This window comes from Typha angustifolia, chromosome 11 (assembly GCF_048772165.1).
Source record: "Typha angustifolia cultivar Huaian chromosome 11, ASM4877216v1, whole genome shotgun sequence".
NCBI classification, from domain to species: Eukaryota; Viridiplantae; Streptophyta; class Magnoliopsida; order Poales; family Typhaceae; genus Typha; species Typha angustifolia.
Window position 1 is genome coordinate 188,956 of NC_133249.1, and position 22,497 is coordinate 211,452.

The window sequence follows — 22,497 nt, forward strand, 5'->3', positions numbered from 1 at the left end:
CGGATTGCTCAGAATAATAACACCCAAACCGTATGACTTATCCGTCCCATTTCACCCTTGTTATCGAGAAGGCTGAATAGTTATAGACGACGGACCGACGATTACTTGGAAACGAAGCCTCGGAGACGTTCTAAGAAACATAGCTAATCCATGCGTGCGGATAACCTCCTCTTATCAGCGTAATAAGTACTCAAGTCAAACTATTCCCCCCCCCCCCCCCCCCCCCCCCCCCCCCCCTCCTTGGAATGGAATTGTACGCAGTTAGAACAGTTTTTAACCTCGTCGTCCAGTTTCGTAACTAATCTCACAACCGACCGACCACGCTGCCCAAGGAGATTAGCTCGATCATGTCAGATGAGAACAAGCTTGCACGGCCGCCGCCGGACGACACCGTGGACGAGACAGCTCGCTTCAACCGATGCTTTTCAGGCCTCAACTTCACCATGGAATCCCGTCAGTTGAAGGATCTGGACCCGGAGAAGCTAAAGAAGGAGATCAAGAGGTGGGCAAAGGCCGTCGTCGCCTTCACCGCTCGCCAGCTCAGCTTCGGCTCGAGGGAGAAGGGCGCGCGGGGCGCCGAGTCCAGCAGCAGAGGAGGAACCGACGGACGGAAAGAATAAGCTGGACGACATTTTTTTCGCCTCCTTCCAACAAACTACGTATTATTCATTTGTTCCACAATTTATGTAAATAATGAGTTCGTTGCCATTGTTGATATGTATACTTCACATTTGCGTTACCGCTGTACCTTATACAACACTATTTGCGCAACAAAACGAAAACGAACGTCCACAGGAAGAACAAACTATGCTGGCTCTACGACTACTCTACAAAACTGCCAAACCCAACTGTACCCCCATCATCAGAACTACGCCTAGTGATAGAACTATCATAGGAACATTATATGATACATATATATCTCTCTCTCTCTATAGTCTAATCCCATTTCCTGTCCAAACTGGATATACTTTTCAAGAGTTGCTTAGAACACACGTCCCGCGCCTGAGCTACGTTCCTCACTCGATTTGCTCTGACCCATGCAGGCTCCTGCCGATGAATCAATCGTGAATCAGATTAATTTCTTTCAAGAAAAGAAACAATAACAGATGCAATAAAAACTTTTATCTTGAGTCACCTCAGGTACAAAATGAGAGAATCCAAATTTGATGAGGAGGAGAACGTGTTCCATTATAAGGATTGCTGCAAGCCCAGGCTCAATTCTCCACTTTCCCTCTTGATCGTACAAGCAAACGAGCAGTATGCAGTTGGTGCAGATTGCCATTACGATAAGAAACTGATGCACAGACATATTAAAGTTCATCAGATATATGCATCACATGGAGTAGTTATCAGTTAGTATTTGCCATACACATAGCAGACTGACTTGTAAAAGTGGAACTTAGATGATGCACAATATCTATATTTACATCATAAGCAACAATGCACCTTCCGACTATTTTGAAGTGCATTTAGCACACAAATAAAAGGAACTTCACAACTTATATTATTTGTTTCCTATTGCATGCAAACATTACTGCATATTGGATTAATTGGAAAGTGTATAGCTGCTATATCAATATACATGTATCGCTTCCATAAGAAACACATGATGGAACAATCAAATCATGTGAGTCCGAAAGACTAATGTAGTACTTCGACAACTACTTTGGTTCCAATCATCTGACGAACTCTAATGGCAGCAGGAACAGGAGCAGGAGCATATGGCACCAAATTACAAGTAAATGTTTAAGTTCTCTATATGCTGTGTTGAGTCATCCTATTTTTCTCCCAAAAATATCTCTGTATTAAGTTCTGAAACTTCTCAGATGTAGAATTTAGATATTCCAAGAAAATCAAATTAACCTGAAATATGTTCAACCAAGCTCCAATGGTGGCAGCAGCACGCGGAACAGGCCTCCGCAACATAACAAGAAGCTTTAGTGCATCCGTTCTTATTTCAGTGACATTGTTCTGGCATGATAACAAGGGCAATATATTTATACAGGAAATAACTCATTCAAAGTAGTAAGTAAACATTCACATTTATGAGAACAACAACTAAAGAAATTGATACCAGAGCAGCAAAGCAGAATATGAGAGGGAATGCACAAGCGAACATCATAATCATTCCAAACTGAAGAGCCAACTCCAGAAAGTCTGTACCACACGCAATACTTAACATAGTTTAGACCACTCATATGTACAATCAATGGGAGTATATGGATTATAGACAATTTGATTCTAGTTATAATTAGGGAGCATTCATAAAAGTACATATCAAGAGTCGTTACCGTCAAATAAACCATCGTCAAGCTCCTCTCCAATACTTGCAGCGTAAGAAGGTTTCAAATACTCTTTCTCCACTCTAGTAGACAAGCGGACTGGCTTTCCTACTGATGATCCTCTCTCATGCTTTTTCTTGCTAGATGCAAAACATAGATTAGATTTCTCCCCCTATTCTGAGAAGAACATAATAAATCCAAAACACAAAACTTACTGAACAGCTTTGTATTTCTTATAGCTGTACTTGAGATAGGGGATGGAATTTTCTATCAGATTTTCCAATACCTAAGGACTAAGATATCTATTAGAGAATAAAGTTCGGAAAAGGCCATAATATATAATCAAAGAAACTCTTTTTACATGCCTGAGAAACAATAAGACGCTGAATCAGGACTTGACGAAGAGTTGAAAAGTTACGGTGCAACAGTGCATGATAAAACAACCCAATGTATGACTGCATGAAATAAAGACCGAAGACCTACAAAAAGATAATGATATTTAGCCAGGTATATACAACCAAAAACATGGTTTCATGACAGTAAACAGAGTTCACCTTGTAAACCAAGCTAGCAGCACTAGATTCCTCGCCTTGGTTGTTTTCATATTTAATAAGAGTGACAGATAATTTGCCACCAATCCTTGTGTAGTATTGAATTGCAAAAAGATAACCTGCTGTCAGGACGTACCTGTAACACAACGTAAAAGCTCAAAATACCAAACTGCATGTTGTGTTGACAAAAATGAGAACTCCTGGGGAACTATAGGTCCTATGAACCAATTGACCAGATGATTAATCAAAATAATAATCAGAGTTAGATTGCAGAACCATTAGGGAGTTCTGTGATCTCAACATCTCAAGATAACACAGATTCAAGCAAGATTCTTACCTCAACACCTCTGTCTCTGTGATCTCATATAAATGAGCATAAGCCAATTCAAATGGCAATTGGAGGCAAATGATAGCCAGCACAACAATCACATTGTTTCTGATTCTGAGTAGTAGTCCGAGCCACTCGTCTCTCTGTAATTTACTTTTCTCTATCATCTTATATATGTCAAATTTCTTTTCCACATCTGTGTCCATACGAGTAAAAGAACTCATTTCAGTGCCTATAGCTTTGTATTCTGAGAGAGTATAGTTTATACCCCATCTGCCCAAAAAAAAAAAAGGAAAGGAGAAAATACATATACACAAGTTATTTTAGATCAGAAAACTCATTATTCCTACATCAGAATCTAATAAATGGAGTATAATGCTACCTGGCTAGAAGTGCTGAATTCTTTCGCTTCCAAAATTGGAAAAAGAACACAGCCCATGAGATAATAAAGATAAAGAAAGCAGGAAGAACGAATAACTGCAAGGGTCTGAACCACAAAACAGGCCATAGAATGCATTAGTCCCAATAAATTTCATTCACATAAAAATAACTAAGTCGTTCAAAAAAATGATCGAGCAGTATATGTCTCACCCAAAATCAATAAGCTGCATAGCAAGTCCAAATGCAGCTGGAAAAAACAGCCAACGAGTGTACATTCCAAGAAAAGAAAAGTACGTTGCAATCTGCAGGATTCAAGCAAAGAAGAAAATTGGATGGACATAAGAGGGTAACAATAGCAATATAAATTAAGACAAACTACTGAAACTAAGGTTGCATAAATTAAGACAAACCTTTGTCCCAAAGTATGAGTAAATTTCGTCTATTGGCTGCCATGTGAAGTCCAAATAGTTAAAAGCCCAATTTCTCAGAAGTTGCTTCCTCTTGACTTCATCTGCATGACCGAGTCTTTGTAACAGACTGCGAAAACAATTACATAGATAGTGGGGAGCTACAAGTTAATATACCATGCAGTGGAAAGACTTCTTTCACAAATCCTTCAGCTTCCATCCTTCTTAATACAGACTCATTTCTTTCCACTTGAAACTCTTCACCGTCGAACTTTAACATTAATTCAGAATCTGTCTTATTCACCTGCATAACTCCATGTACAGTTCTTGTTATTAAAGCATTGAAATCAACAATTTATGCACTCATTTATTTTCAGTAACTTAGCAAATTGTATAAGCCTTCATACTAGCACGCAGTTGGAACACTCTCTAATCTAAACATGTCACTCCAAATGAAGCAACATATTTGTGCCCTGCCCATGGAATGAGCTCCACCACTTTACTTCTACTTATACTTTTTTCCCTTCAAACTAATATTTAAGTAACCAGATACTGAAGCATTTTTGACAATGTCCAATCAAATCCAGGCAAAAAATAGGAGAGCATTTATTGCAAATCTTTATATCTAAATGTCCTCCAACAAATCCTATTTCAAATCAGGTGAGATCCAAAATTTAGGCTGATAGCGTAGAAGTTCACAAATCATGGTCTTGAAAGATCAAGATGTTATTACTTAAAAAGGCACATTAGTGATTTCTATAGGTCAGACTAAACTGGTACTTTGTGCAAAAAATAGTGTACAAGTGTAAATGCATATAATCTTGCAATGTAGATATTCTACAGAATATGAAATACAAGGGGTGAATTTTTCACCAAGGACACATTAGAGGGGGAAATCTTAATTTCATATGCTGATTCTTCTAAACTGTACCAAAGCTAATTATAGAACTTACTATCAATCATCATCAAGTCTGTGCGTGTCAATGATGGTTTAATATTTTCATGACAGGCCATAAAAGAAACTAAGATGTATAACCTACGAATTAAGTGCACTGCCCAATGTATTTCTTCAGCACAAAAAGAGCAGCAGGGACCAGTAACTTACAATCCCATATATCAAGTAGTGGAATAAATTAAACCGCTCACACCAGCTAAACAGGGATCCATCTGGCTGTCTCACAAATGCTGCAACCTGATCCCACTCGAACTGTAACTCCATACCTAAGGTATAATCAAGAGAAGTACATAAATGAAAAGGTGATATTGAATTTTTTTTTTCCTCCAAAAAAGGAAGATCTAGGCAATTACCAATGTAGGTCAATTTCTTCATTTGCAACTCCGCAGCAGCTCTTCCTAGAGTTTCTATAGGTGCTGCCAGCTGAAAAAAATAATAATAGCAAGTGAATAAATGGAGATAATAAGAGGAGTCTACAAACTAAAATGGTTCAGCCTGCAGATACTTATTGTTCCTGATAAGTGAGATCTTCCAATATCTCAGCATTCATCAAAAGAGCAACTTATCAAATTCTTCCCACAACATGGGCAAGCTACAGCAACCATAATGACTACAAACCAGCACACTGACGGCAGGGCCCACAACAACCAAGATAAGAAAAGAAAAAGTTTCAACTGGTTATGCTTCAACAAATTACAGCCAACTATCCTTATTAGTAAGTTCCTTGCAAATGTAAGGGTTACTGCATCCTTTTCTATGCTCCACCAATTTTCTTTATTTGTTAAGGTGATCATATAAGTCTCCCAACAGCAATGTTGGACCCTCTATATCCTAGTCAAAGAGCCCATGTGGAGAACTGGACTTTCCAATTTAAAATTTTGGGTAAAGATTGACAACCCAACTTGCCATATTTAAAGATAATCTTCAAATTGGAGAAGGAAATGAAAACAAAAAAGGTTTCCAGGACATAGGACTAACAATAAACTGAGTATAATTTCATCAATGTTTTATCAAGACTATCTACAACCTAATTTTGCAATTCAGCAAAATCAAACATTTGAGCAAATTGAAATGTTTGCCTCTAGGGTGAAGCAGAAAAGTGAGTATCCAATTGAAGAAAGGAATTAAACTTCAAAAAAGAATCAACAATCAATTTTTCTGCTTAAACAAAAGAAGTCATTACAAAGAATTAAAGCAATTAAAATTTAAAACCTTTATAAATTCAGCTGGAACTCCAATTACTCTTTCAACTATTAGTCCAGCCTTCTTTAAATCCTGAACCAGGAACTCCACACAGTCATCACAGCTCCTATACCCCTCGTCCCTCCTCTTGGGAACAACTATGACCACCTCGAAACTGGTCTTCTCTACTTGCTCATTCATTTCAACCCAGATTGTCAAACAAACCAAAGAATCAGAAAAGGTGGCTTTAATAGCAAGAAATGAGTATCATCCTACAGGATAAAAAAAAAAATTCAATGGTGGACAGAAGAGAGAATCGGTTGTTACAGCAGCTCAAGAAAAAAGGGGAAAGAAGCCCCCTTCTAGGAAAGCCGAGAGCTGGAGAAGAGAAAAGAAATGAGGCATAAGGTTGGAAAGGAGAACATTAAAACTGAAAGATAGGGTGTTTCTGCTTTTGAATAATGCATGCAAATAAATACACCTTTTAGGAAATACTCAATAAGAACCACAGATTAAAATAAAATCTGCTGCACTTTTGACAGCTAAAAAAAATGCCTTGTGGAAGGCCATTACTCATTGTGGAAGACCTCACAAAACAAACTTCAAATTACATGTTTAATATTTTTTAACATAGCTTTCCATTTTGTAACACGGTAACTGTTGGTGATGAACGAACCTGGCAACGTTCATCAAAATAGTTACACCCAGAATAAAGAAATAATGGTAATGAACTTGGTGCAAGTACAGCTGTACCTTTTTTTAAGTCTTATCCACGACCTAATTTTGTAAACCCACAAGATCAGAAATTTGAAGAAATCCAAATGGTTGCCTATCGGCCGATGCAGAGATCTCAGCATGACATTTTTAATAACTACATCATTTAGTCAAAACTAACGAATAAGATATTTCTTCGAGGACATAAAATTGATGGCAGAGGGAAATTTCACAAGCACTCAACACCAATTTTCTTCTAAATCAACAGAAACAATTAAAAGAATAAAAAAAGTTCAAACCTTTATGAACTCAGCCGGTACCCCGACTACCCTTTCGACTATCAATCCAGCCTTTTCCAACTCCCGAACAAGGAAATCGACGCAGTCATTACAGCCTCCATATCCCTCCTTCTCCTTCCTCTTCGGGACGACTATCGCCATCTCGAAGCCGGTCTCCTCCCCTCGCTCACTCATCTCAACTCTCAGATCAACGAAGAAGCCGGCGAACCAAAGTGCAGCTTTGACTGGTACCCGCTCGATCGCGAATCGGACAGTATATCGCCAGTTACGGAGTCGAGAGGATGGAAAGATGCCTCCTTTCTGGAAAGCACAGAAGTAGGAAAGGGGAAACGGAACGGAGAAATGGGAATAGATGGAACCGTGCCCCGCCGAGAGGGATGAGAGAAGGGAGAAGGGAGGAGTGGAGAAAGCAACGAGAGCGGTCGTAAGAGGCGTGGATTTCGACACATGGGGGCAAGAGCCACCTGTCGGGCGTTCGGATCTCCTCGCGAGGGAACAAAATTTTCAATTTAGCTAGAGACCAAGGCAGTTGGGTTTATCCAGAGCCAGAGCCAGAGTCCGAGTCAGTTGCTCCTCAGAGAAACTTGGACCGTATTACATTGCCAACTTAACTAGTCCATATCCTCTTCACATTATCCTTACGATTTATTTAATTCACATTTAAAATACTATTACTGTTCGTCGTGCAGACCCAGACCCATCCTTTTCATATATATTGTTGTGATTTTGCTGGCCGAAAGAAAGAATTGAAAGCCTCGAAGGTGATCTTCTTTTCTGTCTACACGTTCGCTTCTCAATTGTGCATCTTTTTAAATCGCTTTTCAGGTCGAGAGGGAATACAATCTATAGAATAAAAAAAGTTTTTCGTCTATCCTCATTGTTTCCATGAGTCGCATCGAAGATGTAAGAAACCAACCCTTCTATTATGTACCATGAGAGAAGACATACTTTTTTTTGTCTACTATAACCATCATAAGTTTCAATCTATCTTAGATGTTCTTCACGCATGCTAAGGTTTCCGCAGTCTCCAAAGCTGACTTTACTTCAAGGCTCCGACGAGTCTGAGTAACTGCTCGACCTGGGTTGTGACTCCGACTCAGTCCCCCCAAGCATATTATATGACATTATTTATGTCATGATAAGGACTTCCACTTCAAGTTTTTGGGTTAGTTCCCACTTTTAAAGGGAGGAAGGAGGAATGGATTTGAGGATCTTGGTTTTCCTAACCAAAGCGTTGTTGCATTTCTATGTGAACTGGGATAATCCTATTTACTAGAAAATTAAGGATGTGTATAGAATTCTATTAATTTTATCGAGTAGAAGCCAAGGGGAGTTAACGAATAGACTGCTTCCATCTCAGTTGCATTATTAATCGGGTTAACAATTGGTTGGCAAATCACGATCACGATGTCTTTGTGACATTGTTATGGGATGTGACAGGATAACAAAACCATGGTTTTAATATAAATACATTTTCTAAAAATCAAAAGAAAAAAGAAAATTTCACCCTCGGATCTCGGCAAGAGTAATAGTCCGACGTGTCACGACTCTCGTCCTGGCAACTCGGCTGGTGATTGGCTCCGTCCACGTGAGCGGGTCCCGCAGAGCAGGGTGGACCGCGGGCGGGCGGGCGGAGGCAGCTCCGCAACCAACTATCCAAAGCCCTAAGCTCATACTCCCACTACGGAGTTTAAGTAAGTAATTAAAAAAAAATAAAAAAAGACGAAGAGGAAAAAGGAAAGTACACTATGAAGACGGCCTTCAAAGGAGACGAGACGACCTCCCGTTTAACACTTTGCGGTCGCCTGGCCACTAAAAGAAAACCCCACTATCTTCCAAAAAGAGCAAGAGAAGGAAAAACTTAAAAGTGAAAAGAAAAGAAAGAAAAAAAAGAAGAGGACGGAAAGAGTAAGGTGGAGTAAATTGTAAAAATTTGGGAGCGATCTCGGAGAGGAGAGGAGAGGAGAGAGGGGAGGAGTTCGCGATGGATTTATTGCCGACGTCGGAGAGCCCAACGCTGGGTCGGCGCGTGGGGTTCCGATCGCTGAAGCTTGTGAGTGTGGCAATGGAGGAGCCGCTTCCCGAGGAGCCCGTAGGAGTTGCCTATGGCGTCCTCGAGAATGGCTTAACCTACTACGTCCGTACTAACCCTAAGCCTCGGATGCGGGCTGCCCTTGCCCTTGCCGTCAAGGTCGGGTGAGTCCACCCACATCTCTCTCTCTCTCTCCCCCCTGATCTCGTGCCTTTCATTACCGAGTAATTTGGAATTTGGCCCTTCGGCTAAAAATTAGGGAAATTTGAGCTCGATTTAGTCGATTTCTAAACTATTATACTGTTTTATCGAAGATTTCTGTGATGAGACTGTCTGCTGTTATGTAGTGTCAATGAATTGGATCTCTCATGGCTTGGAGACTTCGTGAGGTCTTCGTGATTTTTTTTCTATTGAAAGAGTTAGGCTTAAAGAATTATCTAGATAAGTACTCGACTGACGTATTGAGTGACCACGGCTATCTTTAGGATGGTCATGTGCAGTTCTTAACTGGAATCTCAATAAGATGTTATTGCTAAAGAAGTTAGTTTGCTTGAGCAACTATTTAGAATCGTGCCGATTATACTTATTATCTATCCAAATTTGTACGAAATCACAACAGCATCTGTAGTTAGTAGAAGCAGCTACATAGGTTACACCTCGTAAAGCTAAAAGCCTAAAAGGTGACAAATAAGGGAAGAGAGGGACATTAGGAAGCTACATCTGTGCTATTGGAAAATCTTATATTCTAATGAAATTGTCCTGGTCGAACTGAACCTAATCCAATTTCATTATTTTGCAAAATATGAGAATCTGAAACTAGGTTATCTTTCTCTATCAGACTATTAGTAATCAGGCTTGCTATTGGCACAATCTTTTCCTTACCTGTATGTTGTAATCTTCTAGCAGTACTGCAGTAGTGTAGTGCAGAACACTATGATTGAGTCAATTTTACAACCCCTAGCAAGAGTTGCATTCTGTCATCAATCCTACTGTAGGATTCACTGTCTGCTTTCTGGATGTGCTAAAGAAATCATTTGGATGTCGTTTTGACAGCTCAGTTTTAGAAGAGGAGGAGGAGCGTGGGGTTGCTCACATTGTTGAGCACCTTGCTTTTAGTGCTACAAAGAAATATACGAATCATGATATTGTTAAGTTTCTCGAAAGCATCGGGGCTGAGTTTGGTGCCTGCCAGAATGCACTAACTTCTTCTGATGAGACCATTTATGAATTGCTTGTTCCTGTGGACAAGCCTGACCTCTTATCACAGGCCATATCCATTCTGGCCGAGTTCAGCTCTGAGGTAGAGTATCTCCCTGGGTCAATCTATCCGTTCCACAATTTCACTTGTACTTCTCCAGTCTAATAGATTTTTTGCATGATCTAGGTCCGAGTCTCAGCAGAAGATATAGAAAAAGAGCGTGGAGCTGTTCTGGAAGAATACAGAGGTGGTCGTACTGCTGCAGGGCGAATGCAGGATGCTCACTGGGTTCTAATGTTTGAAGGTTCAAAGGTACTGTTGAGTGTTGATCTTGCTCATTATATTAATACCGGTAATTTGGTTGGTTCATAGAATTCTGTTTTTGCAAATAAGGAATGGCTATGACTGAATTTGTGGCATACTTTTCCACTGCTTTGTAACTTCCCATCCAGTTCTTGTTCCTAGTAGCTTTCTGTGGGTTCTTTCCAACTTATATTTCCTTATCACCTAGTTTACAGGAACCGTCAATCCTATCTTCTCATCTACCTGTTTGGCTTTGTGGATCTGGACTATGAACTATTTGTTTTGAATGTTCTGTGACCGGATGGATGGGTGTGCATGAGTGTTACTTTCATACATGCATCCAAATTCCTCTATGCACATCAAACTCTGTACACACAGATTTACACATGTGAACCATGGTTTTAAGTTTCAATTTTGACCCCTAGAAAAGATGAATATTTTAGGCCAAAAGAGAATGGTTTTAGCCTATTATAGTCCAAAATCCAAATTAAATATCCAAATCAGGAATCTTGATAGTTTTGGCTTTATTTAATATTTTTTAACTTTAGTTTTCATTAAATATTAACCATTATTGTTCTGTGTCTCAAGTGAAACTTTAAACCATGATGCAAACATGTAGGCACATTCAAGTTCATGCTCACATATATGCTGTCGTGCAGATATACATGTACATGCTTTCGTACTACTATATGCATGTAGGTGGGTAGTAGAGATATGTGCAACCACCCTGTTCCCATGCATGCTTGCATGCAAATGCACATGTGTGCAACACTTTCATATAGAGAAGCAACAATGGACTTGTCGATCCCTGGCCGGCACGACACTCTTTTGACACATTTTTAATAAAAAATTTAGTATATTTAGAGATACTTTTGGGTCTTTGACATGCCAATCCTTAGTTTTCAGTTTGAATATATGTATTAAAGCATATTTAGATTATTTTTGTAGTTGACATATTTTATTAAAAATATAGTAATAGTTAAATAGAAATATTATTCAACACATAATATGATTAAGTACATTAATTAATTAATAATTGTTTAATAAGTAAAACTAATACGTAATGGAATGAACAATAATGGAGAGGATCAAAGATTTTATTTGTTTTCAAAAGAAAAACATGAGAATATTATGTCAAATATTGTCGATGACACTGTTTTTAAAGGTGGTCGGGTCGGCGAGGCTTGCTAATGGTGGGCAAGTTGCCATTCCTTTTCCTCTTTTTCTTCTTTTCTCTCTTTCTATCTTAGGAATCCATTTCTTTATTTTTCTCTCTCTACTTTGGGAACTCACCATTTTTTTTCAAAGCATTGTGGATTCCCAACGTAGAGAAGAATCTATTTCTGCCTTAGAAACCCATTTATCATTTTCTCTCTCTCTCTTCTTTGGAAACTCACCACTTCATTTTCCAAAGCATTGTGGGTTCCCAATGTATAGATGAGAAATGATGAGATAAATTGTTGTGTGTGTGTGTGCGTGCATGCAAACACACGACTGTGTGTACATATACATATAGTTAATTTGTGATATTTTATTGTTATAGTTGTAAATTACTCTTAAAAATATTATATATGCTATATTAATATATAATATATACCATATATAATTATCTTTTATATTTAGTCTTTTTAAAAGTGCTAGACCGTCTTGGCGCCCGCCTCATGTGTCGCTCCAATCATTTCAGCAATAAATTTGTATTGTCGAGGAGGATCTATTACGATCCTACCACGAGAGTCGAATCAGTTAGTTTGAGTTGAGTTTAGTTAGTTGATTTTGTTTATTACTTTTAAATTTAAATTAAAGCGAATAATCCGCGGATGTAAGTCCAATAAGGCAAATTGAATTCGACCCGCTATGAATTTATTCTTATAAATTAGAGTGTCATGAGTTATTTATCATCGTGAAATGAATATCGAGTTAAGTTATTTTTAATTGTTATCCGTTTATTTTCCTAGGAGTAGATTTAACTTAGAATTCTAATTCTTCTTCCAAACTCTAGCCACTATCTACCTCCATAAGCCACTCACCTCTACGGCCGACCTCTACTATCCACAGTTGTCTGCCACCTTTCGACAATTGCTGGAATGTCGGTATTCTTTTTTTTTTTTCTGTTCAGTTTGATCTTTCTCTACTGTTTCATTAATATCTTTTCACCCCGACTTTAGAATCATTTTATTTAGAAATTATTAGTTCCGTGACTTCTGAGGTTATCACTCATAAAAATTTTAGAATTTTCTTATAGATGGATCTTTTTAGATTTAGTTTGTAATATCTCTCTCCTTATCAAGCAATGAGTCATACTAATTTTTAATAGTATGTATCCACTTCATTATTGATTTTCTCATATTGAAAAAAAACTTGTCCGTGGGTCAAAATTCTCCCTCATTTCTCTCATAATTCTCAGTTATCTATTGTAAACATAACCTCATATTATAGTAGACATGTACTAATTTCTCCAAGCATGCATATGAAAGATTATTTTTGGTTTTGGTATGAACCAGTGCAAAAAGTAACCAATTATGCTCACATCCACTAGATGAGATCATCTAGCATAAGATACGAACAATAAACTTCTTAAGATTGGGAGCTCAATGTGATATATCATGTTTGTCATATGATAAAAAAGGGTCTCATAGAATATTTTAGGTTTACCACTCTAATAAATTCATTTCGTATTAATAAAATATTTTCAGATTAATAAAATCTATTTTAGACCTCATGCGAAACCAACATGGGTAGGCATGGAGGTGTGCCACTGGCACGTCCCATGTCAAGTGCCATGTCACCATCCACATAGGGTGTGCTTGTTGACACGACCTTCCTTATGCAGAAGCACCATAGGATGCCGGGAACCCGAGTGTTGTTTTATTCTGACCAATTAGTCAGACTTAAACTATCAATGGTGACTCCATTTGGCATGTAAATGATTACTTTCATGCTAAATTTTTGTTGTTTGAATGGAGTGCATATGTGTGTGGCCATGTTGCTCCTTTGGGGACTGCTTTTTTCGATCTTGTGAGTTTTGGAGTTAGCATAGCATTTCTATTTTCTGCAGAAACTAATTAGTGATAAGATAATTACTGTGTAAACTTTAACTGTTTGCTCTGCTCCAGTATGCAGAACGCCTGCCAATTGGGTTGGAGAAGGTGATAAGAACAGTTACTCATGAAACTGTTAAGCAATTTTACCAGAAGTGGTATTCTTTGAGCAACATGGCAGTCGTTGCAGTGGGGGATTTTTCTGACGTGCAGGTTATTTTGTAGACAGTGATGCTATTCAAACATTATTCCTTTCTTTTCTTTAGGCAATTTTCCTTTCAAGATGGAACTCAGTAAAACAGCTATATAGTGTTGTATTCATTATCATTGCTGTTATTGCACCTACTTTTATTTTTTAACCTATTACTCAATGTTGCCTGCAGAGTGTTGTTGAGTTAATAAGGTCTCATTTTGGGCGGAAAGTTCCACTTAGCGCCTCTCCCCTTGTAATGCCAGATTTTCCTGTTCCATCACACGAAGAACCTCGCTTCTCCTGCTTTGTTGAATCTGAAGCTGCTGGGGTAGGTTTCCCCTGGATTGGTATCTTTATTGATGGTTGTTAGCATTAAATAACAAACATCCTTAGGGCCTTAGGCACTGAAAGCATGCTCCAATAAATATACGTGTAGGCAACTTACAAGCATGTATCAGTCCATATACATTAAGCAAATGTACACAGAACTGGATGACACATAGATTTTATTTATATTTACATCTCTGTGTTGCTAAAAACAGTCTGCCGTCATGGTTAGCTGCAAGATGCCTGTGAGCGAAATGAGAACAGTGAGAGATTACAGGGATTCACTAGCAGAGGCAATGTTCCATTGCGCTTTAAACCAAAGGTTCTTCAAAATTTCTCGCAGAAAAGACCCCCCATACTTTTCTTGCTCGTCAGCCGCAGATACTCTTGTTCGCCCTGTAAAGGCTTATATCATGACCTCAAGTTGCAGAGAAAGAGGGACAGTTGAGGCCCTTGAGTCAATGCTGATGGAGGTACTCTCAAACTTTGACATCTTTTATGAAATAAAGATCCTTTTTCCAGAATTCCAGCTTAAGTTCTGGGTGACTATTTATGATTCATGAGTAATTTGATTTCTTCCCATCTGTAGATGTCGGCTTTCTCCTTGCCAATTGACTGTGTAGCTTTTCAGGTTGCCAGGGTTAGGCTTCATGGTTTCTCAGACCGTGAAGTATCCATTGTACGTGCTTTGATGATGTCAGAGATTGAATCTGCATATTTAGAGCGTGACCAAATGCAGTCGACAAATCTGCGAGATGAGTATCTTCAGGTACTTCAGAATCTTGTACTGCATAACCTTCCTTTCAAGTGCTATATGTCAGTTATTTTTTAATATAATTTTTCCATCTGGCAGATGTTATTTTTTTTTTTCAGTTTAGCATGTGCTGCGTGAAGTCTCTGTGAATTGTCTGGTCTTGATACTAACTGTTTCTTGTCGAGATTCAATCTGGTTTATTTGTAAACAATGTTTGTTTGCACCTTTAGCTATACAATTGTTTTTCGTGATGATTTTCTATTGAACTATTGACTGCCACTTAACTGCTGGGAGACATAAAGTGATTTAGCTAGGGGAGAAGGTAGTATAATATTTCCGTAATGGAGGAAATGTTTTATATATCTTAGTTAATTGGTCAATATTTCCAGTGAGCTTTTCTATTCACTTGTATAATTTGTTGAACCATTGGAAATGACTTCAAGTCTTGAAAGAGATTATGTAGGTCTGATAGATCTCAATTCCATGTATATGTAAATTCCATTTTCATTTTACACTAGATAAGCCTGGTGTTCGTAAAACAGTTTTATCTAGCTTTGCCTCGAGTTTCCTACTACAGGCATTCATCTTGAATAATATTTGTTCTTTTTTTTTTGTAGCATTTTTTTCGTAAGGAACCCATTGTCGGCATCGAGTATGAAGCACAGATACAAAAAACACTCCTGCCTCGTAAGTTCTAATATGCAATTTTAATGAGCTTCTTGCTTCAATGTAATTCATGCAATATTAATACTTAATAGATGAAGATATCGTTTCCTAGTAAATCACATTATTTATATTCTGCCTTGATGGGCTCTTCTTTTTGTATCTTTAGACAAAGATAATTTCCTATTTCATGTGGTTACTGCCTTATCATCATGAAGTTACATTTAATGTCTAAAAGAATTGACAGGCTTAACAAAATAACATGTTGCTGAACTGTAAATGTGCTTATTGTACTTTTATTTGCATGATATGATACATTTCTTCAAACACTTGATGCATATACACTTTCTTCTGTTTTCTGTTCTTTCTACTTTTCCTATCAAAGATTGATGCTTTGACAATCCTGGCTGATATTTATATTATATAAATATGGCGGTACTGCCACTATCTTCTCATTTATGTTGATTTTCTCTGTTTTATAGCTTAAATTGGCTGTATTCTACATTTTCTTCTTTTGTCCTGTATCTGATTCTTGGGTTTGATGTATACAGAAATTTCTCCAGCAGAGTTGTCAGAATTTGCTGCAAATTTCTGTACAACATGCAGCTGTGTAATAAAGATAGTTGAACCTCGAGCTCGTGCTACCTTAGAGGATCTAAAAGCTGTCGTATCAAAAGTCAATGCCCTGGAGGAGGACAGAAGGATTCCTCCTTGGGATGATGAACATGTACCTGAGGAAATTGTTGGGGACAAGCCAAATCTAGGGTAATTGTTGACTGTAGCTGTTTCATTTGTCATGACATTCTTTTCCCTTCTCTTTGTCCTCTTCCTCTGTTGACTCTATTTTTTGGCCCTTCATTAGTTTTGTCACTTTACTCAAGCTCTTGGGTTTATGGATCCCTCCGCAGATATCCACATTGCTTTACTGTTCCATGCAACATATCTTGTTTTCTTTCTTTATTTGTTCTCTTATAATAGGGTTTTCACACTGTTCCATTGCATATTTGCTTTATGAGTTGCCAAGCTAGTGGTTTAGTAGCTTGACTTTGTTCCTGACTCCCTGTTCAACTATTACTTCATCTTAGATCTGAACTGTAAATATATGATTTGTTTATTTGCAATGAGTTATATAACTCTTTCCTTTCATAATTATTTATTTTACATTGAACCTGTGACTATAATTTCCATTCCACATCTTTGATTGGGCATCTCGATTCAATTCAGAGCTACTTTAGAAGGGAAGCTTCAGATCAGCTATAATATACGTAATTGTTTATCCAGGATCATCGTACAACAGGATGAATACCCAAGTATTGGCGCCACTGAGTTGGTTCTGTCCAATGGCATGAGGATCTGCTATAAATCAACGGACTTCCTTGATGATCAGGTAGTTTGATTAATTTTAACTGAGAATAGAGTATGTTTAGGCTCTTCTAGTTTTTACAAATGATCTTTGGGTCATAAATTAGATATTGCGTCACTTTATTGCACATAATATTTGTTGCATAACTAGTGATGGTTGTGCCAAGGTATATTTATTCTAGAAGTCAATATTGGCCAAATTTTTTAATGTATCTATCCATACTCAAATTCTGGTTACTGTACGACAGACAAGAAGACAATGATCATGGATAGAATCAAAAGACAACTGCAAGAAATAGATTGCTGGATTATGAGAATCAATAAAACCTTAATTGGTTGTCTCTTGTTGTGGCTGCTATTAATTGCAGATATAAATTTTGGAATGAATTTTCTGTTGTAATTCATGGATAAAAAGAACTATTTTACTTGGTTCAAATGCATGTAATTATTCCATTGAAATCTGCAAACTGAAAGAAAATGTTGATTTGTTTGTAGATACCATGTTATAATTAAGAGAATTATGAGCATCTAGAAATATTAGTGGCACTAATGTGGCTGTCAGGAGCCATCAATAGAAAATAAAAGGCTATCGTATCCCCTTTATAGAAATTTGCCTCTTATGGAGAAATAGAAAATGGTGTTTGGCTCATAAATTGTTTGGATAACCACTTATGTGGATTCCTTCCCTTAAAACTACCTGTAAGATTCAAGGTTGCATGCTTTGATAGTTCAACCTTTTATAATCACATCTTTTTTAATCCTAGTATCTTACAGAAATGACCAAAGTGTCTGAAACTCTTCTGTTAGTTTTTGAGTAGTTTTCATGTAGTATCAGTTTTTGTTGCATTGGAGCAAATATGGATTGTGGGTACATCCTTTTTCTTTCTCTTTTCATGATGTAATAGATTGCCATATCGCTCTGTGCTTTAGTTGACAAATGATGGTTCCAAGAATGTCCTGTCATCTAGATGTGTAAATCACTTAAATCTACTATGTTGCTCATAAATTTCAAGAACTTGTTCATATTCTTTTAGAATCTGTATTGAAATTTTGGACCTATATATCCAGTCTACTTAAGTTCTCCTGACTTTTGACAGGTGATCTTTACTGGGTATGCTTATGGTGGATTATCTGAATTGTCAGAAGATGAATATATTTCATGCTCCATGGGATCAACCATATCTTCAGAAATTGGTGTATTTGGATATAAACCTTCTGTTCTCATGGATATGCTTGCTGGCAAGAGAGCTGAGGTCAGTACAAAAGTTGGGGCCTACATGAGGACCTTTTCTGGTGATTGCTCACCTTCTGATCTGGAAACTGCCCTCCAGGTTCGTCTTGCACAAAATTTCCAATCTAATGACGTCAGGGAAAGCAAAAAAAAACAAAAAACAAAAAACAAAAAACTCACTAGTTAGCATTGTAGCAGTAATTTGTCTTAAAGATAGTACCATCTTGTAGAAGCAAAGTGGATGCGATATGCTTTTGTAGTTTAGAAAATTGCTATAAATAATCAAAAGATTAATAGGTAATCACCAAAAAAATTCTTCTTTTCATACATATCTGTAAGTTATTTTTGAATGGACATAGTCAAATATCGGTGTCAGGATTAAGAATGAACTGACTAGATAATCACTAAAATCTTTTCATATATATATATATATCTGTAAGGATATCTTTGAATGGACATAGTCATGTATCAGTGTCAGGATTAAGAATGAATTGACTAGATAATCACTATTATTGCAAAAGGCATGACAATGAAATCACATTATTGCTGGAAACAACTTAATTAGTGTAAATGCAGATTTATATATGCTGATCTTCATTATATATGAAAACATGCAGCTAGTTTACCAACTATTTACTACAAATGTGGAACCAAGGGATGAAGAAGTGAAGATAGTAATGCAAATGGCAGAGGAAGCAATTTGTGCACAAGAAAGGGACCCATACACAGCATTTGCAAATCGTGTACGAGAACTCAATTATGGGAACTCTTATTTTTTCAGGGTATGCTTGGTTATTTTACTTTTCTTTTTCTTTCTAGTACAAAGTATTATTCATTCTGACAACTTCCATGATGCAGCCAATCCGAATCAGTGACCTGAAGAAGGTGGATCCAATCCAGGCATGTGAATATTTTAACAAATGCTTCAAGGATCCTTCCACCTTCACTGTGGTGATAGTTGGGAATATTGATCCAACTGTATCACTTCCTCTGATTCAACAATACTTGGTAAGGTTTCTATCACTTAGCCTTCCTCACATGGAGTACCTTATACTTTCTGACCTGATTTTCCCTGTGCAGGGTGGCATACCAAGGCCCACAGAATCAGTTCTACAGTTTAATCGCGATGATCTAAAAGGCTTGCCATTCAAGTTTCCAGCAACTATTGTTAGGTTGATGCTCCAATAATTGATTCTCAGATTTTTATGGTGCTATGATTTGCCTTTGCACTTCTATACATGCTAGTGTGAATGTGCTTGTTTACATGTTTGCTCAGTGTATGGTCATTCCAATAGGCAATAATGCAATTGTTTTCCCTTTTGATCTTTCCTGCATGTTTATAGGCAAGTTTAGATTATCCTCATGAAATAGTTTTTTTATGTGCAGAGAAGTTGTCCGCAGCCCTATGGTTGAAGCTCAGTGCTCTGTCCAACTAGCCTTTCCTGTTATGTTGAAGAATACATCAATGGTGTGTATTTGTTGCATGAAAATGCGTATTTTAGTCAATATGGTTTCATCAGTTTGACGTGTTCCTTGTTATGCTTAAAAAATTGCAAGATGGAAGAGATTCACTATGTTGGATTTCTCAGTAAACTTTTGGAGACAAAAATTATGCAAGTTCTTCGCTTCAAACATGGGCAGGTGAACCTCTTGCTGTTGGCTACTTGACTTCCTCTATTCATCTGAGCATAACTTGAAGTTGCAATACTTATTAGTTATTACATTGACTCTATTTTTTATACTTTTAACTTTGTGAACTTAATGAACACTTCAGATATATTCAGTTAATGTTTCTGTTTTCCTGGGTGGGAACAAACCTTCAAGAAGTGGAGATGTCCGTGGGGACATAAGTGTAAATTTCTCATGCGATCCTGACATTTCGTCTAAACTTGTAAGTTCTCTATTTACATCTACCAATTAAATCATTACTTCATTAGCAAACTCATTTTCTAGATATTGCATCCTACAGTGTTTCCTTTGTACTCTTATGATATAAGAAACTCCTTCAGGTTGATATTGCATTGGAAGAAATATCATATCTTCAAGATCAAGGTCCATCTAATCAGGATGTCTTGAGTATTTTGGAAATTGAACAACGAGCACATGAAAATGGATTGCAGGTTTATTTTTGTAACTTTGTGATGACAAAGTTATCTGGATATTTGTACGTCATAGTTTATTAACTGAGAAAATTCATAGCATTGACATTCTTGAGGTCTTGCAGGAAAACTACTACTGGTTAGATAGGATTTTGCGCAGCTATCAGTCAAGAGCTTATAATGGAGATGTTAGCGTCTCCTTCAAGGTATATATATTATTTTATTATGTGATACAGTGATAGTGATGCATAAAATTTGCCTATGACTGCACCACTTGTAGTCTTATTTAGTAGTAACATCATGACCTTCCTAGATGGCCTTGGATTTAGTTAGTTGTGCTGGACTTTCCGCACTTTGATAGCAGTGGTGAATATTTATTTCTAGATCTAATTATAGTTCTTTTTTAAAACTTTTCCCTCTTTTCTCATGCAGATTCAAGATGAAGGGCGGTCTAAAGTTAGGAAAGATTTGACACCACAGGCGATGCAACAGGCTTTACAAAGAGTATTGCCTGCTCCATGCAGAAAGCAATATACTGTAGTCATTCTTATGCCGCAGTTATCCTACCTAAAGTTCGTGAAGTCCTTGTTTCTGTCGAGGTCCAGTGGAATTAGCCGAGATGCAAAGGTCAGATATTCTTTTTTTTTCAATCGTCATATCCTTTCCCCCTTATTTGTACACTGTGTGCTATTGCAGACTTATTTAAATTTTCTTACAATGTGAAGCTTTTAGTTTTTACCATTTTCATCAACATACATGATTATTCTTTTATTGCTTTAAAAAATGGGTGGATAGTTATGTCTGGTCTGCAAGTGAAAAATAATAAACATATATTAGAAATCAAGAGAAAAAGTAGATCATAAGACTCTCTGATTCGAATATTCCACCAGAAATATAAATTCCATGTCAGTAAGTAGGGATAACTAATGACTAGCATCCAAGCTCCTTTATATGAAACTAAAATTTCATCTTCTTAAGCATTGTAGCTTAAACCATGTAAGTCCTTTCATCACTAAAATGAATAAAGTAGCATTTACCATGTAGATGCACCTGACTCTGTTTTATCATGGCTCTCTGTTCTGTCTGTTAAGATGTGGTACAGCCTTGAGGCTAATAATATATGCCTCCATCAGCTGCTAGCGATCCATGCGTCACTTCCAGTACCGTCATGATCATCCAATGCTAGATTGATGGAACAAATTGATGTATCTTGCAAGCCCTGCTGTTTTGGCTATCAGGCCAGCGTGGTAGCCCCGTATCTTTGTAGTATGTCATTATGAAGATAGCAAGCCACACCTTATATCATTCAGTATTTGGGTCATCCTTCATCCTTCCTAGCTGTAAACAATAAGTACAAAATAAATATGATTTTGGGCAGCTATTAAGATAGCGGCTTCTAATATCTTGGAAACCTGACTCACAAATCGCTGAAAATTATGTACCTATTTTATGTTTCTAGCTTGTTGTTTCTCAACCTTTGATGTGGTGTTTTAGATTTTGGCCGGAGCAGCAGGAGCAGTTGTTTTAGCAGTCACTTTATGGAGATATTCACGAAGTACTCTGACATCATAAGGCATCATTCTACTTGTGAATTTTGAGAAGCATTTTTTAAGAGCTCTTTGAAGATTTGACTGATTAGCAGTATATTGAGAATGGAGATTCAAGGTGATTGATTCAGCCCTGTTTCTGAGACAAGCTGTACTCATCTTGATCACTTAACATGATCCTATCATCGAAAGGAAATATAGCTGCAAGTTGATATTCACCGACTCAAAGAATTTGAATATGTATATTTTATTCTGGATATACAAAATTATCATGTATAATGTGGTCAGATTTGTTTTTTGACCTTGTTTGTAATATGAAGCACTAAACAGAGTTGAGTACCGGTTTGATGGCCTAGAGGTTAGTACCGCAAGCCAGTGTCGCTTGAAGAGTTACAGTGTACGTAACCTTACTTTGTAGAACTTTACTTACAATGAATGGATAGAAATGATTAACAGTTATAAATGTCTTATTTTTCAGACCTCTCTCAGACCAGTGATGACACATCCTTGGTTACTTGTTGCGAGTTAAATCATTCGAAATTACCATTGCAATACAGGGGCTGGGCTCTTCACAATGTGGGTTTGAACAGGACCTGTAGTTTTATATGCTTTCTCTGATGAATCGATTATATATTGCTAAAATCCTGGCAA

The 22,497-nt window shown here is 37.4% G+C and overlaps 2 protein-coding genes across 4 annotated transcripts; one reads left to right on the forward strand and one right to left on the reverse strand.

The window, feature by feature from the left end:
* Window positions 1-242: 242 nt before the first annotated feature.
* LOC140769710 (anoctamin-like protein Os01g0706700) lies at window positions 243-7,598 on the reverse strand. The gene is made up of 16 exons (XM_073110540.1): window positions 7,100-7,598; window positions 5,258-5,327; window positions 5,055-5,170; window positions 4,127-4,253; window positions 3,953-4,053; window positions 3,753-3,844; window positions 3,544-3,648; window positions 3,171-3,434; window positions 2,837-2,969; window positions 2,648-2,761; window positions 2,498-2,568; window positions 2,292-2,422; window positions 2,075-2,157; window positions 1,864-1,971; window positions 1,136-1,294; window positions 243-1,047 (listed from the first exon to the last, which is right to left on the reverse strand). The coding sequence occupies exons 1-16, from the start codon at window positions 7,271-7,273 to the stop codon at window positions 937-939; spliced, it is 1,959 nt and encodes a 652-aa protein (XP_072966641.1). The 5' UTR covers window positions 7,274-7,598; the 3' UTR covers window positions 243-936.
* Window positions 7,599-8,910: 1,312 nt separating this feature from the next.
* LOC140770239 (zinc protease PQQL-like) lies at window positions 8,911-22,459 on the forward strand. Of its 3 annotated transcripts, none has more exons than XR_012106010.1 (21): window positions 8,911-9,295; window positions 10,185-10,431; window positions 10,516-10,641; window positions 13,746-13,883; window positions 14,054-14,191; window positions 14,406-14,663; window positions 14,822-14,959; window positions 15,562-15,631; window positions 16,159-16,372; window positions 16,889-16,994; window positions 18,067-18,300; window positions 18,818-18,982; window positions 19,059-19,372; window positions 19,587-19,668; window positions 19,758-19,841; window positions 19,975-20,091; window positions 20,210-20,320; window positions 20,425-20,505; window positions 20,732-20,926; window positions 21,794-22,243; window positions 22,325-22,459. XR_012106010.1 is itself a non-coding variant. In XM_073111319.1 (21 exons), exons 1-21 carry the CDS (start codon window positions 9,084-9,086, stop codon window positions 21,869-21,871), a joined length of 3,036 nt encoding a protein of 1,011 aa, XP_072967420.1. In that variant the 5' UTR covers window positions 8,914-9,083; the 3' UTR covers window positions 21,872-22,317. The 3 variants fall into 3 exon arrangements, 2 of the variants coding, with proteins under 2 accessions (XP_072967419.1, XP_072967420.1); XM_073111319.1 differs by lacking the exon at window positions 22,325-22,459 and having other exon boundaries at window positions 8,914-9,295; window positions 19,059-19,208; window positions 19,281-19,372; window positions 21,794-22,317; XM_073111318.1 differs by lacking the exon at window positions 22,325-22,459 and having other exon boundaries at window positions 21,794-22,317.
* The last annotated feature ends 38 nt before the right edge of the window (window positions 22,460-22,497 follow it).

Excerpts from the sequence above, each read along its gene's own strand:
- LOC140769710 (XM_073110540.1), bottom strand. The coding sequence starts at position 7,273 with ATGAGTGAGCGAGGGGAGGAGACCGGCTTCGAGATGGCGATAGTCGTC. Across the intron at positions 5,328-7,099 it reads TACCGGCTGAGTTCATAAAG|CTGGCAGCACCTATAGAAAC; the intron begins GTTTGAACTTTT and ends TATTTTTTTCAG. Across the intron at positions 2,423-2,497 it reads AAGAAATACAAAGCTGTTCA|CAAGAAAAAGCATGAGAGAG; the intron begins GTAAGTTTTGTG and ends TTTTGCATCTAG.
- LOC140770239 (XM_073111318.1), top strand. The coding sequence starts at position 9,084 with ATGGATTTATTGCCGACGTCGGAGAGCCCAACGCTGGGTCGGCGCGTG. Across the intron at positions 15,632-16,158 it reads ACAAAAAACACTCCTGCCTC|AAATTTCTCCAGCAGAGTTG; the intron begins GTAAGTTCTAAT and ends TGATGTATACAG. Across the intron at positions 19,842-19,974 it reads TTCGCTTCAAACATGGGCAG|ATATATTCAGTTAATGTTTC; the intron begins GTGAACCTCTTG and ends TGAACACTTCAG.